The 18,498-nt window shown below is 38.7% G+C and overlaps 1 protein-coding gene across 1 annotated transcript in view; it reads left to right on the forward strand.

Annotated features, from left to right (window-relative positions):
- LOC131597205 (uncharacterized) overlaps positions 1 to 17,496 on the forward strand; it is a gene marked incomplete at its 5' end in the record, with an annotated part of 37,272 nt that extends 19,776 nt beyond the window's left edge. The window contains one exon of the mRNA XM_058869915.1: positions 17,377 to 17,496. Within this exon, the coding sequence (XP_058725898.1) occupies positions 17,377 to 17,496 (120 nt within the window). The remainder of the gene's footprint in view (positions 1 to 17,376) is intronic.
- Positions 17,497 to 18,498: the final 1,002 nt, after the last annotated feature.

Genomic DNA, 18,498 nt, shown 5'->3' on the forward strand with positions numbered 1-18,498 from the left:
GCCATATAGAACTCAAATATGCGATTAACACATTCAAACAGCAAGCATTACACGCAAACCGAATCTAAGTTCAACAACACAGTCAATGCAACACGTAACACCGAGAACATTTGGCCAATGCCTAGCCTCCTTGGTGTGAGAAGCGCGCCAGACGCAAATGCCCTAGTTCATACCACTACACATGCTAAGAGGGATTAGAAATTTACCTGAAACGATTCTTGGATCAAAAGACAAAGAAAACTCTACAAGCTGCTGCGATCCTCTCCTTTTGATGTTGATGCTGAATACCACGTTTCTTTGAGAAATAAACTCAGAGATGGAGTTGCAATTCGATCCAATCCAAAACCGTGCGATGATGATGATGATGATGCTGTGAGAAAGAACGGGACGATGATGACGGTGATGACACCATGAGCAAGAATGATATTATGATGAAGATTAATGGAGGTTAATGAAGTTCATTGATGGAAGAGAAGATTGAAGAGAAGGTTGAAGGTTCGGTTATGGAAGAGGTTGATGATGAAGGTGTGGTTAGAGAGGCTATGGTGGTGATGATTGAAGTGTGGTTAGAGAGGTCGAAGGTGCTGCAATGGTGGCTAGAGTTTGTTACAAGCTGTAACAAACTTTCTTTGTGAGAAAGTGGAGAGAGAAAGAGAGCAATGAGAGTGTGGAAGAGAGGAGAGAATCAGAAAAAATGGGGAAAAAATGAACCGTGCCCTTTAGTTGTGAAGGGTTGAGCTATTTATATGATGAGTTCATGGAATCTTATGGTGGAGTGCAGTGTAGCTGATCATTTTCTCTTCTTTAAACTTAGTGAACAAGTTGTGATATTTGTAGTAAGCTTTTGGTGAGCTTTTTGTATGCAGCAACATGCGTGGCTTTAATGGGCAACACTGATGGTGTGAAATACTACAAATGCTGACTTGCATTCTTGTGCAAATTAAACACTTGGGACACTCACTTTGTTGGCTTCATACCCCACTCTATGTTTGATGGATGGTCACAAAACTAGTACCATATGAAAGAAGGGACGGAGTAGAAGAGATTGACATTGGATTTGAGTCAAGTAGATCCTCATGCTTCCTTATAATTGGCCTTGAAAATGGCGCGCTACCTGTTCGATCAATTGCTTCAAGCATGGCCTACATTCTGGCCCACATCTTGGCCACACATACTTCGGTGAAGTCATGACTTTAAGGCATCATATTTTCCAAACCATACATTCAAAATGGGTGATTCTTGGCACAGTGTATAGAGGGCATGGAGGAGAAAATTTTGATACTGAGATTGAGTCAAATGGATACTTTTATCTCCTTATAATCAACTTCAAAAATGGCACGCCACGTGCTTGTGAAAATGTTGCGCATGACTTAGAGATCCTGCCCAGCCCCATGACATGCACACATGAATTTCTTCAATCTTCACACTTTATTATCTCATGATCTAGGCTTCTAATGAAAATCTTCCCAACTACAAAATTGTAGAGGACCATGAATAGGAGATTTTTTATGTTGGGACTTTTTTGAAATGCAGCATTGAAATACGTGTAAATCAACCCTGAAGTCAGCTGCCCAACCAATTTCCAAAATCCTCCAAAATATTTCTAAGTGTGAAACTTCCTATTTATGGCAAGTCCCATTTTCAACTCACTTCCATTTTTGGTAACTTTGAATATTTCTTGATTTTTATTATTTCTTTGACTTTCTTTGACCGATTTTCCACTAAAAGTCAATATTTGACAGTTGACCTTGACTTTGACCAAAAAGTCAACTTTTCCTGACTTTCTCTGTTCTAGATGAATTCCCCGATTAATCAGTTTCCGATCCAATTCTCAATCAGTTTTCAACCAGAGAACTCCAGTGAATATTTCCTCAAGGCAACCACATTTTATACTCAAAAGTCATCCCCTGATTAAATGTTGACCAAAAAGTCAACAAGGTTGACTTTTGTCGAAAACCCCAATTTGGAAAACCTGATGAACTTGAGATTTGTATCTTTTAACCAGAGCTTTGCCTTGGAGAGAATAAAACCCTGATGTTAGGAGGACTTCAATGGGAGTGATGCCATACAACCAGACTTCAAATCTTCTCTTATTTTTTTTATCAGGAATTTCTTCTGCAGAAGATCTTTTCTTATCGATTATGAATAGTAACCATGATATGGATGAATGTAATGGGTGAATGGCCTATATGAGGTATGCACATGAATGTGATATAAAAAGCCAATTGGGTATAAATAAGTGGGCAAATTTTGGGGTGCAACAGAGTGCAATTGAAGTGAGGGTAATATCTCACATCTCGATCATTTGGATAACCATACTTGGTGTGTGGCAATTCGAATGATTGTCACTCTTGAAGAGTTACACCCCGTCTGTTCGCTTGAGGGATTCATGTAATTCTCGTGCTCTGCAAGCATCTGAGCCTTTTTGAAAGCCCAGTGTTTACTGGCATCCCCTGATTGATTCTAGTTGTCACTAGCCTTTCTTTCAGTCAAGCCCAATGGTTATTGACACCTCCTTCAAATTCAGTGTTCGCCAACATCCCCATTAAGAGTCTAGTCGTTACTAGCCCTCCTCAATAAAGTCCAATGATTATTGGCACGCATTTTCAAATCTAGAGTCACCATTCGGCTATGTCTCTCTTTGAAGTCTAACTGAGGTTAGCAATTTGGTAGATTCCCATTCGGCTGGTTTCTTCCTTTGTTGAGTCACCCTTCGGCTGTGTCTCTCTTTGAAGTCTAACCGAGGTTAGCAATTTGGTAGATTCCCCTTCGGCTGGTTTCTTCCTTTGTTGAGTCACCCTTCGGATGTGTCTCTCTTTGAAGTCTAACTGAGGTTAGAAAATTTGGTAGATTCCCCTTCGGCTGGTTTCTTCCTTTGTTAAGATTCCCCTTCGGATGGTTTCTTCTTTGTTCAAGTCTAATGGAGGTTAGCAAATTAGGATCGGATTCCCCTTCGGATGGTTTCATCCTTTATCGAGTCACCCTTCGGCTGTGTCTCTCTTTGAAGTCTAACTAAAGTTAGCAAAATTGGTAAGATTCCCCTTCGGCTGGCATCTTCCTTTTGGAGCCACCTGCGACTGGCTTCCTTTGTTCAAGTCTAACTGAGGTTAGCAAATTAGGATCGAATTCCCCCTTCGTCTGGTTTCATCCTTTATCGAGTCACCCTTCGACTGTGTCTCTCTTTGAAGTTTAACTGAGGTTAGCAATGTTGGTAAGATTCCCCTTCTGCTGGTTTCTTCCTTTGGGAGCCACCTGCGGCTGGCATCCTTTGTTCAAGTCTAACTGAGGTTAGCAAATTAGGATCGGATTCCCCTTCGGCTGGTGTCATTCTTTATCGAGTCACCCTTCGACTGTGTCTCTTTTTGAAGTCTAACTGAGGTTAGCAATCTGTTTAAGGTCCACCTTCGGCTGGTATCCTTTGAGATTACTCAATACTCTTTGTTGTACCATAGAATGCAAATTTTGATGGTACTTTCGGGGTATTTTATCCACTCGCACCTCAAATATCCGAAACCCAAGATGTTTGTACATTCGGGTCCAAGAAGATTGAATAGGGGCAGCTGTTAAACCCCAAAATTTTCCCACTTATTTATTACCCAATTGGCTTTCATGTCACATTCATATGCATACCTCACGTAGGTCATCCACTCAATACATTCATTTATATCGTTGTTAATGTTCAAGAAAATTGATAAAAAAGGAGCTTCTATGTGGGAGATATCTTGATTCAAAAGAGAAGGTTTGAATTCTGATTATATGGCCTCATTTCCAATGATATTCTCTTAAAATCAAGGTTTCATCCTCTCCAAGTCGAAGCTCTGATTAAAAAGATACGATCCCTAGGTTCATCAGGATTTCAAAATTAGGGCGTTGACCTAAGTCAACCCTGTTGACTTTTTGGTCAAAATTTAATCAGGAGATGATTTTTGAGTATGGAGTTTGGTTTCCTTGAAGAAATATCATTCGTTGAGGCTTCTTTGGTTGAAGATTGATTGGGAATTGGGTCAGAAGTTGATTAATCGGGAAATTCGTCAAGAATCAGAAAAAATCAGGAAATGTGATGTTTGGGTCAAAATCAGGGTCAATAGTCAAATATTTATTTTTGATGGAAAATCGGTCAAAGAAAATCGAGAGTTTGGCAAAATATCCAAAAAAGAATAAGAAGATTCCAGTACTTAGAAAAATCTTGAGGCTTTTGGAACTGGGTGAACAGTCAACTTCAAGCCCTGGTTACACGTGGCAGAAGACATTTTTTGGAGAAATTTCCAACATCAAAGTTGTTCCTCTCATTGAGGAGAACAACTTTGTAGTTGGAAACTTTTCCATTTGAAGCTTGGTTGAAGAGTTATTAAGATGTGAAGTTGAGACTTTTCATTTGAAGCATGGTTTGAGAGCTATAAAAGTGCAAAGTTTGAAGAATCACATTTGCTCAAGTCATATTGCGTGGCACAAATATTGGTCACGCGTGAGCATTTCGTCAAACAGGTGGCGTGCCAAATGTAAAGCTAACTCTAGGGAGATACAAGAATCATATGGAGGCAAGTCTAATACCATTCTCTTGTATCCCATGTCCTCTTTCATTTCATGTCAATATCATGGTTTTTGGTTTTGTCAAGAACCAGATACAAGTCACCAAAGTTATGCCCTAGCCAAGTTATGTGTTGGCATAGGCGTGAGTCAAAATCCAAGGCACACGCGCAACGTTTAGTCAAGCACTTGGTAGGCACTTTACCAGCCAAATTTTAAGTAATTCTAAGATCCTCTTTGGCCCATATTTGGTATCAATCCACTCATTGCTATGTCCTCTCTCCATTGATACTTTGATCATGACATTTGGTTAAAAGAATGATCAATGGCAAGATCTCAAAGTGATGCCCTCACAAAGGTTTATGTTGACAAAATTACCAAGCCATAAATGAGTTATAAGCGCACAACATGCTTCATCTCTTACTCTCCATGCGGTCAAAAAATGTTATTGGCTATGGGACACTCCACCATAATTCCATGCACTCTCACCTCACCATATAAAGACCAAGTTCCCTTACAAATCACACACACGAATCATTCTTCAATTTTGAGTTTCACATCCTCTCTTCCATTCATTCATCTTCACGCTCTTCTTTTCCCTTCACTCTCTCCTTCAACAACCTCACTCTCTTCTCAATCTTAACCACCATAACAACCAAATGTAACAAACTTTTCAACCTTCACCATCATCATCACACCACTGTAAAAAACTTCATCAACCACCACCACCACAACACTGATCTGCACACAATAAAAAACTCCATCATCAATCCTCATCACTTCCATCTTCACTCTCTCCACAACAACACCTCACGGATGAAACTTGCTCTCCCTCGGTTTCAAGATACAATCATCACCATCATCTTCAACTCAGATTTACCAGCGACAATCATCATTATCACTTCTGATTGGAGCTTCAAGATACTGAGTGCTTTTGAGTTTATTTCTCAGAAGCTGAAGGTTTTATCATTATCATTTCACCGAGAACCCAGGGAGGATCACATCTTAGTGGAATCTTCTTTCACCAACTCAAGAACTTATTTCAGGTAAGCTTCCGAGTCCCTTCGCATGTAGTAGAATATATAGGATTGTGAGATTCAATCGTCAAGGAGTTGGATTCAGCCTTATTGAGTATTCCGAGTGTATGTGTATATGCGTGTTTTTGCAGATTTACTCGCTTCAATGTATGATGTTAATCTTTGATTTCTGGTGTTTCGATGTCGTATTTGAAGTCCACGCGTGTAGAGAAGTGAATTGATATGCTTGCTGTTAGTTTCGATGAGTCTTGCGTAAGATAGGGCTTAGAAGTTTGGTTCGGTTATGATTTTAGAAAAAGAATTAGAAGGAATTAAGGTCATATTTGGATTCTCCATGCGAAATCGAGTCGGGTGACGGTGTTGTTTTTTGTTTCTGGAAAATTGATGAACCGGCCACCGTGGTGAGCGCCGGAGAAGATGACCGGAGCTCCGTCTCCGGCATCTGTTTCTTTTTTTTTCTTGTTCTGTTCATCTTACGTGGCGTGTGCGTATTGGTTGGTATTCCTAGTATTTTGTGATTTTTTGTTTTTATTCAAATGATTGGTTTATTACGTGTGAAGTCCTGATTGGTTCATGCTACGTTTTGTCATTTTGTGACTTAAAATCAACTGTGACCTATTGATTTATGTTCACGTAGATACATTGCATGAAATAAATACTTTAGGCTACTTGTTTCTGATTAAATAAAAATGAAGTGATTAATAAAAAGGACTTTGGGCCATGTTTTTATTTTAAGATCATTTGGGCTCGAATCTGTTTCTGATTGCACACCCCTATCGCTAATGCTATCACACGTTTCTGATTAATGGGCTTAACATTGTGTCATACCCCAAAATTTGCCCGATCAAATCTATATCTTTTAATTCATCAAGGGCCGAAATTAAGGGTCGTTGTCAAACCCGCCCTCTTATAAAATATCCTGAGAAATAAACGGGTGCGATTAACAGGTGTTTCAAGGGTTTCATCATTTGTTAATATTATTTTCCTTTTACTAACATTTGCATTTTTTTGGATTATTATTAGTAATTTTTATTACTTCTAACTATTAGTATTTAATATTATTAATTTTATTATTAATATTAATATTAATATTAGGTGATATAATTATTAATATTATCTAAGGTTATTATTATAGAATTTGTATATATTAACTATTACTATTATTAATTTTATTATTAGTTAGTATTAATTTTTATTAGGATTATTAACTATTATTAGAATTAGTTTTAGGATTATTAGGTTTAGTTTTAGTAGGCCCATTAGGCATAGAAAACTCTAACTTTGACTAATATAAATAAGATATTTTTGTACATATTAGAGGAGGCCGATTTTGACCCACGGAGCCCACAATTAACATACCTGTACAAAGCTCTCCACCTTTTTCTAACATAATTTTTTCTAATCCTTGTTACAACCTGCAAACATCTACAGACAGCCAGTCCTAAACCTCACTCACCTATACTTTTCCAACACTCAAACCATTCAATTTCTTTCAAAAAAATAAACCAATCCCTTTTCTAAACTAACTTTCACCATAAGTTGTTTTGATTCACACTAACAAACATTTTATTGCAAAACTAACAAAGTCAGCCACACAATTAACATCGAGATAATCGAACCATTGGCCATTTGTTTGTCGGTTTCGTTTTCAGGTACAGCAACAAAAGAAGAAGCATCTTGGATTAAAACTCATCAACACCGGGAAGAAATTTGGCAACAAAGAATCATACAGAGGTTTCAAAACCGTGTGGCCAAAACAAGGCATAGTATGATTCAAGCCGATTAAACCATTCCAAAACAGGATTGCAGGTCGATGGCTACTGTTGTCGTATCGCTGTGCATCTTGCGAAGAAGAAGAACAAGTGCAGCGCGCTTCTGTTTTGAGTTTTAAACATGGTTTGTTTTTTTATACTTATATCTATTGGTGTGTCTTCATTTCAACTTGGGTAAGTGGCGCAGTTGGCAGAGCGTCACGCTTGGAATCGTGGAGACGGGGGTTCGAACCCCACTTGAGACATATGTTTTTTAACAATTATGTGTTCTAGTTGCCTCACCATTCAATGGTTCTCTCTAGCGCACCTTATAATACACCCTCAGCCACTAGCCACAGGATCACGCCTCTAGTCAGATCCAATGCTTATCAGGATGGAGGCACACCATAGACCTTCAAAGGCCACACACACAGGATCTGATCCAGGTTTTATCTTTATATTTTTATATTATTTGTATATAACTCATATGTTATTTAATCGTAACTTCTAAACCATCAAAGCTTCACATCAATGCTCGGATCTTTACAACATTCTTCATCGGTGCTGGGACCTCTACCAAGGCTTCTGCTCAACATCGAAATCAAAATTGATTCTCTTACAAACAAAGCACATCCATTGGATTAGGCGAATTTTTTGGATTTGGAGAACATCAGGGAGAAAGGGGTGGGATAAACAAAACTTTGAGCCTCATATCCATTGTTTCTTAAAACATGAACCAGGCCAAGTTACAACATTCAAAAGTCCTATTTGAGGCAAGGTTAACTATGAAAGCATATTAAGCAGGATTTTGTTATACTGACTCCTAAGTTTGTTAAAAATACTTCTAACCACCGCGCTTTTTCAAGCATTCATTTCCAATCATCCAGTCCTAATTCATAATGGACTTCGATTTCAAAACTTGCATACATATCGCATTGGATTTACTTCTCAAGAGGGTACAACTCCGTCTATGAATATACACTTAGCATCGAGGAAATATCGAAATTGGTTTAATCAAAGGTGATCATTCCTGATAAAGTCTCTGGAATGGGGGAACCACATCTAGGGGGTTCTCCTAAACAGGGGCAAAATTTCAAGGATCACAGGGGCATGCAATCAAACATCCTATTCACTACGGGCATTCTTCCTAAGGTTCAATCGACTGGGGCACACCTCGAAGCAATCTCAATCAGGGGCATGTCAAACACGGGAGTAATTTAAACTAAAAGGATAGAACACTATGGATAGCCTTCCATATCCGGGAGATCAAAGGCATACCCTTCAATCTAAACGTTGAACCATACGACAAGGTTATTTCTCGGGGCACTTCCTTCATGGCTTGAAGATCATAGGCATCTTTTTCCACTAAACATTTGGGCATGGGGTATCAAACCCATAAGGTGAACAATTCAAAGGTTAAAGGTGTGGAGAGCCCCGAAAGGTTAAAGGCATGGAGAATCTCGAAAGAGGTGGAGAGTTCCAAAAAAGGTGAAGGTGTGGAGAATTACATAAGGTGAATCATTCAAAGATTAAAGGTGTGGAGAATCCCGGAAGGTTAAAGGTGTGGAAAACCTCGAGAGCTTAAAGGTTTGGAGAACCTCCAAAGGTTAAAGGTGTAGTGATCCTCGAAAAGGTTAAAGGTACGAATTGCAAAAAGGAGAAAGACATGGAGGACTTCGAAAATTCAAAGGTGTGGAGTAATTCAAAAAAGCCAAATCGGGGCAAGGCGCACAACCAAAGGGAAAGGCGTTCTCGCACTTTACAACATTCGACAAATCTTTCTCCTAACTACGATCTTCAAAAATGGGTATCGGGGAATCGCGCTAGCATCACACCCCACCTTATCAAACAAACCTACAACTCCAGCGAGCTACATACGCTTTGGTTATCAACAACCTATCATTGGAGCGTCATGCAAACACATGTAAACCATGCATCACATACATGGGTAGTCTTCTTTAAGACAAATCCTACGATCCTTTCTAGGAACCTCTTCAGGTAATCTTCTTCAAGACATTCCTTTTTCTAAGTTCCTTTTCAGGTAGTCTTTTTCAAAACAATTTGGCATCCTTTTCAGTCTTCTTTAAGACATTCTACGAACCTTTTGAGGTAGCCTTCTTCAAGACATTCCTCATTCTTTGCTAAGAACCTTTTCAGGTAGCCTTCTCCAAGACAAATTTTCACATCCATTCCGGAAACCTTTGCAGGTAGTCTTTTAGAAGACATTACATTGTTCCACTCGTTACACAAATAAACATATGCATGAGCATAAGCATTATCCCATACATCAAAAATATCCAAATCATTACTCTGGTGCTAAGCTACATTGTCCACCTGATTCCTGGTAACCTTACCGATGACAGTAACCTTACTGTTGGTTTATTTCCAATCACCTGATTGAAGTTTTCCGGTAACCTTACCGATGACAGTAACCTTACTGTTGGTTTATTTCCAATCACCTGATTTATGTTTTCCGGTAACCTTACCGATGCCAGTAACCTTACTGAGATATTCATCCCAATCACCTGATTGATGCTTTCCGGTAGCTTTACCGATGACAGAAACCTTACTGTTGGTTTATTTCCAATCACCTGATTGACGTTTCCTGGTAACCTTACCGATGATAGCAACCTTGTTGTTCATCAGCATCAGCATCAACATACATACATACGCATTAGCATACGCATATCATCTAGTGCATTCGCATACTACAAAAAGTCTTCCGACCCTCGAGTCGTGAGCTTCCAACCCTCGTGTTGTGATAGGTGTATTTTCCAGACTCTCGTGTCGTGAGTGTCCAACCCTCGTGTTGTGACTGGTTTATTCTCCGACCCTCGAGTCGTGAGTCTCCAAACAAATGATCTCTTCTTATGCAGGTATGCTTGTCAGAACCATGGCATGTAAGTCTATTGGTGCAGGTAAACTTGCCCGAACCAAAACAAGAGATTCCTATTGGTGCAGGTAAACTTGTCCGAACCAGGGCAAGTGACTCCTATTGGTGCAAGTGAGCTTGTCAGAACTATGACAGGTAATCCTAATGGTGCAGGTGAAATTTGTCCGAGCCAGGACAAATGATCCAAATGGTGTAGGAGAAATTTGTCCGAACCAGGGCAAATGATCCAAATGGTGTAGGAGAAATTTGTCCGAACCAGGGCAAATGATCCAAATGGTGTAGGTGAAATTTGTCAAAACTATGACAAATGGTCCAAATGGTGCAGGTGAGCTTGTCAGAGCTATGACAAGTGATCCTAATGGTGCAGGTGAGTTTGCTATAACCCTAGCAAATAATCCTAATGGTGCAGGCGAGTTTGCTATAACCGTAGCAAACGATCCTATTGGAGCAGGTGAGTTTGCTATAATCATAGCAAATGACCCTATTGGTGCAGGGATTTATTTTCCCATATCAGGATTTTCTACACGGAGTTATCAATACATTTCAACCACATAGTGGTCATTCTACAATCAAATGAATATTATCAGTCCTTTTCAGGAACCTTTTCAGGCAGTCTTCTTTAAGACATATTCCATCCTTTTCAGGAGCCTTTCCAGGCAGTCTTTTTTAAGACGTCTTCCATCCCTTCTAGGAGCTTTTTCAGGCAAACATGGTTTTACAAAGGATTTTACAACAAGGATCTACCAAAGGGTTTCTCAATTGGTTTTCTTATCACGTTAGTCACTCGGCAGTGATATCTTTCAAAACATCATCAATAACACGCAAAGGTTTTATCTTTCTTTCAGAATTACTAACATACTTCAACTAACAATCATGCATCATTCAACTAGCATACCTCATTCATACATAATGCATATACATACATCGCTCTCATTTATTTTGAGAAGCTCACTGCATCATACATCGCATGCATCATAACATTGCATAAAATTCAGGTTGCCTTTCTAGGCCGTGCTACAATCGAAACACAGTGATTCCTTTCGAAAGCATCTGCTTTGCATTCGAAAGAGAGGAGTATTTACCTTGGGTGGATCTGTAAACCCATCTCCCATGGAATTTCTTCCCAACAAAGGCAAATTTCAGGACATTTCTGTGTTCAATCATCTTCTACCATTAGATTACGATAGGCAGACGTGCCTATCCGACTCTTCAGGTTTAAGAAGATTGAACAGGGGCAGCTGTCATACCCCAAAATTTGCCCGATCAAATCTATATCTTTTAATTCATCAAGGGACGAAATTAAGGGTCATGGGATTGGACATTCCTATTGTCAAACCCGCCCTCTTATAAAATATCCTGAGAAATAAACGGGTGCGATTAACAGGTGTTTCAAGGGTTTCATCATTTGTTAATATTATTTTCCTTTTACTAACATTTGCATTTTTTTGGATTATTATTAGTAATTTTTATTACTTCTAACTATTAGTATTTAATATATTTAATTTTATTATTAATATTAATATTAATATTAGGTGATATAATTATTAATATTATCTAAGGTTATTATTATAGAATTTGTATATATTAACTATTACTATTATTAATTTTATTATTAGTTAGTATTAATTTTTATTAGGATTATTAACTATTATTAGAATTAGTTTTAGGATTATTAGGTTTAGTTTTAGTAGGCCCATTAGGCATAGAAAACCCTAACTTTGACTAATATAAATAAGATATTTTGTACACATTAGAGGAGGCTGATTTTGACCCACGGAGCCCACAATTAACATACCTGTACAAAGCTCTCCACCTTTTTCTAACATAATTTTTTCTAATCCTTGTTACAACCTGCAAACATCTACAGACAGCCAGTCCTAAACCTCACTCACGTATACTTTTCCAACACTCAAACCATTCAATTTCTTTCAAAAAAATAAACCAGTCCCTTTTCTAAACTAACTTTCACCATAAGTTGTTTTGATTCACACTAACAAACATTTTATTGAAAAACTAACAAAGTCAGCCACACAATTAACATCGAGATAATCGAACCATTGGCCATTTGTTTGTCGGTTTCGTTTTCAGGTACAGCAACAAAAGAAGAAGCATCTTGGATTAAAACTCATCAACACCGGGAAGAAATTTGGCAACAAAGAATCATACAGAGGTTTCAAAACCGTGTGGCCAAAACAAGGCATAGTATGATTCAAGCCGATTAAAACATTCCAAAACAGGATTGCAGGTCGATGGCTACTGTTGTCGTATCGCTGTGCATCTTGCGAAGAAGAAGAACAAGTGCAGCGCGCTTCTGTTTTGAGTTTTAAACATGGTTTGTTTTTTTATACTTATATCTATTGGTGTGTCTTCATTTCAACTTGGGTAAGTGGCGCAGTTGGCAGAGCGTCACGCTTGGAATCGTGGAGACGGGGGTTCGAACCCCACTTGAGACATATGTTTTTTAACAATTATGTGTTCTAGTTGCCTCACCATTCAATGGTTCTCTCTAGCGCACCTTATAATACACCCTCAGCCACTAGCCACAGGATCACGCCTCTAGTCAGATCCAATGCTTATCAGGATGGAGGCACACCATAGACCTTCAAAGGCCACACACACAGGATCCGATCCAGGTTTTATATTTATTTTTTTATATTATTTGTATATAACTCATATGTTATTTAATCGTAACTGCTAAACCATCAAAGCTTCACATCAATGCTCGGATCTTTACAACATTCTTCATCGGTGCTGGGACCTCTACCAAGGCTTCTGCTCAACATCGAAATCAAAATTGATTCTCTTACAAACAAAGCACATCCATTGGATTAGGCGAATTTTTAGGATTTGGAGAACATCAGGGAGAAAGGGGTGGGATAAACAAAACTTTGAGCCTCATATCCATTGTTTCTTAAAACATGAACCAGGCCAAGTTACAACATTCAAAAGTCCTAATTGAGGCAAGGTTAACTATGAAAGCATATTAAGCAGGATTTTGTTATACTGACTCCTAAGTTTGTTAAAAATACTTCTAACCACCGCGCTTTTTCAAGCATTCATTTCCAATCATCCAGTCCTAATTCATAATGGACTTCGATTTCAAAACTTGCATACATATCGCATTGGATTTACTTCTCAAGAGGGTACAACTCCGTCTATGAATATACACTTAGCATCGAGGAAATATCGAAATTGGTTTAATCAAAGGTGATCATTCCTGATAAAGTCTCTGGAATGGGGGAACCACATCTAGGGGGTTCTCCTAAACAGGGGCAAAATTTCAAGGATCACGGGGGCATGCAATCAAACATCCTATTCACTACGGGCATTCTTCCTAAGGTTCAATCGGCTGGGGCACACCTCGAAGCAATCTCAATCAGGGGCATGTCAAACACGGGAGTAATTTAAACTAAAAGGATAGAACACTATGGATAGCCTTCCATATCCGGGAGATCAAAGGCATACCCTTCAATCTAAATGTTGAACCATACGACAAGGTTATTTCTCGGGGCACTTCCTTCATGGCTTGAAGATCATAGGCATCTTTTTCCACTAAACATTTGGGCATGGGGTATCAAACCCATAAGGTGAACAATTCAAAGGTTAAAGGTGTGGAGAGCCCCGAAAGGTTAAAGGCATGGAGAATCTCGAAAGAGGTGGAGAGTTCCAAAAAAGGTGAAGGTGTGGAGAACTACATAAGGTGAATCATTCAAAGATTAAAGGTGTGGAGAATCCCGGAAGGTTAAAGGTGTGGAAAACCTCGAGAGCTTAAAGGTTTGGAGAACCTCCAAAGGTTAAAGGTGTAGTGATCCTCGAAAAGGTTAAAGGTACGAATTGCAAAAAGGAGAAAGACATGGAGGACTTCGAAAATTCAAAGGTGTGGAGTAATTCAAAAAAGCCAAATCGGGGCAAGGCGCACAACCAAAGGGAAAGGCGTTCTCGCACTTTACAACATTCGACAAATCTTTCTCCTAACTACGATCTTCAAAAATGGGTATCGGGGAATCGCGCTAGCATCACACCCCACCTTATCAAACAAACCTACAACTCCAGCGAGCTACATACGCTTTGGTTATCAACAACCTATCATTGGAGCGTCATGCAAACACATGTAAACCATGCATCACATACATGGGTAGTCTTCTTTAAGACAAATCCTACGATCCTTTCTAGGAACCTCTTCAGGTAATCTTCTTCAAGACATTCCTTTTTCTAAGTTCCTTTTCAGGTAGTCTTTTTCAAAACAATTTGGCATCCTTTTCAGTCTTCTTTAAGACATTCTACGAACCTTTTGAGGTAGCCTTCTTCAAGACATTCCTCATTCTTTGCTATGAACCTTTTCAGGTAGCCTTTTCCAAGACAAATTTTCACATCCATTCCGGAAACCTTTGCAGGTAGTCTTTTAGAAGACATTACATTGTTCCACTCGTTACACAAATCAACATATGCATGAGCATAAGCATTATCCCATACATCAAAAATATCCAAATCATTACTCTGGTGCTAAGCTACATTGTCCACCTGATTCCTGGTAACCTTACCGATGACAGTAACCTTACTGTTGGTTTATTTCCAATCACCTGATTGATGTTTTCCGGTAACCTTACCGATGACAGTAACCTTACTGTTGGTTTATTTCCAATCACCTGATTTATGTTTTCCGGTAACCTTACCGATGCCAGTAACCTTACTGAGATATTCATCCCAATCACCTGATTGATGCTTTCCGGTAGCTTTACCGATGACAGAAACCTTACTGTTGGTTTATTTCCAATCACCTGATTGACGTTTCCTGGTAACCTTACCGATGATAGCAACCTTGTTGTTCATCAGCATCAGCATCAACATACATACATACGCATTAGCATACGCATATCATCTAGTGCATTCGCATACTACAAAAAGTCTTCCGACCCTCGAGTCGTGAGCTTCCAACCCTCGTGTTGTGATAGGTGTATTTTCCGGACTCTCGTGTCGTGAGTGTCCAACCCTCGTGTTGTGACTGGTTTATTCTCCGACCCTCGAGTCGTGAGTCTCCAAACAAATGATCTCTTCTTATGCAGGTATGCTTGTCAGAACCATGGCAGGTAAGTCTATTGGTGCAGGTAAACTTGCCCGAACCAAAACAAGAGATTCCTATTGGTGCAGGTAAACTTGTCCGAACCAGGGCAAGTGACTCCTATTGGTGCAAGTGAGCTTGTCAGAACTATGACAGGTAATCCTAATGGTGCAGGTGAAATTTGTCTGAGCCAAGACAAATGATCCAAATGGTGTAGGAGAAATTTGTCCGAACCAGGGCAAATGATCCAAATGGTGTAGGAGAAATTTGTCCGAACCAGGGCAAATGATCCAAATGGTGTAGGTGAAATTTGTCAAAACTATGACAAATGGTCCAAATGGTGCAGGTGAGCTTGTCAGAGCTATGACAAGTGATCCTAATGGTGCAGGTGAGTTTGCTATAACCCTAGCAAATAATCCTAATGGTGCAGGTGAGTTTGCTATAACCGTAGCAAACGATCCTATTGGAGCAGGTGAGTTTGCTATAATCATAGCAAATGACCCTATTGGTGCAGGGATTTATTTTCCCATATCAGGATTTTCTACACGGAGTTATCAATACATTTCAACCACATAGTGGTCATTCTACAATCAAATGAATATTATCAGTCCTTTTTAGGAACCTTTCCAGGCAGTCTTCTTTAAGACATATTCCATCCTTTTCAGGAGCCTTTCCAGGCAGTCTTTTTTAAGACGTCTTCCATCCCTTCTAGGAGCTTTTTCAGGCAAACATGGTTTTACAAAGGATTTTACAACAAGGATCTACCAAAGGGTTTCTCAATTGGTTTTCTTATCACGTTAGTCACTCGGCAGTGATATCTTTCAAAACATCATCAATAACACGCAAAGGTTTTATCTTTCTTTCAGAATTACTAACATACTTCAACTAACAATCATGCATCATTCAACTAGCATACCTCATTCATACATAATGCATATACATACATCGCTCTCATTTATTTTGAGAAGCTCACTGCATCATACATCGCATGCATCATAACATTGCATAAAATTCAGGTTGCCTTTCTAGGCCGTGCTACAATCGAAACACAGTGATTCCTTTCGAAAGCATCTGCTTTGCATTCGAAAGAGAGGAGTATTTACCTTGGGTGGATCTGTAAACCCATCTCCCATGGAATTTCTTCCCAACAAAGGCAAATTTCAGGACATTTCTGTGTTCAATCATCTTCTACCATTAGATTACGATAGGCAGACGTGCCTATCCGACTCTTCAGGTTTAAGAAGATTGAACAGGGGCAGCTGTCATACCCCAAAATTTGTCCGATCAAATCTATATCTTTTAATTCATCAAGGGACGAAATTAAGGGTCATGGGATTGGACATTCCTATTGTCAAACCCGCCCTCTTATAAAATATCCTGAGAAATAAACGGGTGCGATTAACAGGTGTTTCAAGGGTTTCATCATTTGTTAATATTATTTTCCTTTTACTAACATTTGCATTTTTTTGGATTATTATTAGTAATTTTTATTACTTCTAACTATTAGTATTTAATATATTTAATTTTATTATTAATATTAATATTAATATTAGGTGATATAATTATTAATATTATCTAAGGTTATTATTATAGAATTTGTATATATTAACTATTACTATTATTAATTTTATTATTAGTTAGTATTAATTTTTATTAGGATTATTAACTATTATTAGAATTAGTTTTAGGATTATTAGGTTTAGTTTTAGTAGGCCCATTAGGCATAGAAAACCCTAACTTTGACTAATATAAATAAGATATTTTGTACACATTAGAGGAGGCCGATTTTGACCCACGGAGCCCACAATTAACATACCTGTACAAAGCTCTCCACCTTTTTCTAACATAATTTTTTCTAATCCTTGTTACAACCTGCAAACATCTACAGACAGCCAGTCCTAAACCTCACTCACGTATACTTTTCCAACACTCAAACCATTCAATTTCTTTCAAAAAAATAAACCAGTCCCTTTTCTAAACTAACTTTCACCATAAGTTGTTTTGATTCACACTAACAAACATTTTATTGAAAAACTAACAAAGTCAGCCACACAATTAACATCGAGATAATCAAACCATTGGCCATTTGTTTGTCGGTTTCGTTTTCAGGTACAGCAACAAAAGAAGAAGCATCTTGGATTAAAACTCATCAACACCGGGAAGAAATTTGGCAACAAAGAATCATACAGAGGTTTCAAAACCGTGTGGCCAAAACAAGGCATAGTATGATTCAAGCCGATTAAAACATTCCAAAACAGGATTGCAGGTCGATGGCTACTGTTGTCGTATCGCTGTGCATCTTGCGAAGAAGAAGAACAAGTGCAGCGCGCTTCTGTTTTGAGTTTTAAACATGGTTTGTTTTTTTATACTTATATCTATTGGTGTGTCTTCATTTCAACTTGGGTAAGTGGCGCAGTTGGCAGAGCGTCACGCTTGGAATCGTGGAGACGGGGGTTCGAACCCCACTTGAGACATATGTTTTTTAACAATTATGTGTTCTAGTTGCCTCACCATTCAATGGTTCTCTCTAGCGCACCTTATAATACACCCTCAGCCACTAGCCACAGGATCACGCCTCTAGTCAGATCCAATGCTTATCAGGATGGAGGCACACCATAGACCTTCAAAGGCCACACACACAGGATCCGATCCAGGTTTTATATTTATTTTTTTATATTATTTGTATATAACTCATATGTTATTTAATCGTAACTGCTAAACCATCAAAGCTTCACATCAATGCTCGGATATTTACAACATTCTTCATCGGTGCTGGGACCTCTACCAAGGCTTCTGCTCAACATCGAAATCAAAATTGATTCTCTTACAAACAAAGCACATCCATTGGATTAGGCGAATTTTTTGGATTTGGAGAACATCAGGGAGAAAGGGGTGGGATAAACAAAACTTTGAGCCTCATATCCATTGTTTCTTAAAACATGAACCAGGCCAAGTTACAACATTCAAAAGTCCTAATTGAGGCAAGGTTAACTATGAAAGCATATTAAGCAGGATTTTGTTATACTGACTCCTAAGTTTGTTAAAAATACTTCTAACCACCGCGCTTTTTCAAGCATTCATTTCCAATCATCCAGTCCTAATTCATAATGGACTTCGATTTCAAAACTTGCATACATATCGCATTGGATTTACTTCTCAAGAGGGTACAACTCCGTCTATGAATATACACTTAGCATCGAGGAAATATCGAAATTGGTTTAATCAAAGGTG

This window comes from Vicia villosa, linkage group LG4 (genome assembly GCF_029867415.1).
Source record: "Vicia villosa cultivar HV-30 ecotype Madison, WI linkage group LG4, Vvil1.0, whole genome shotgun sequence".
NCBI lineage: Eukaryota > Viridiplantae > Streptophyta > Magnoliopsida > Fabales > Fabaceae > Vicia > Vicia villosa.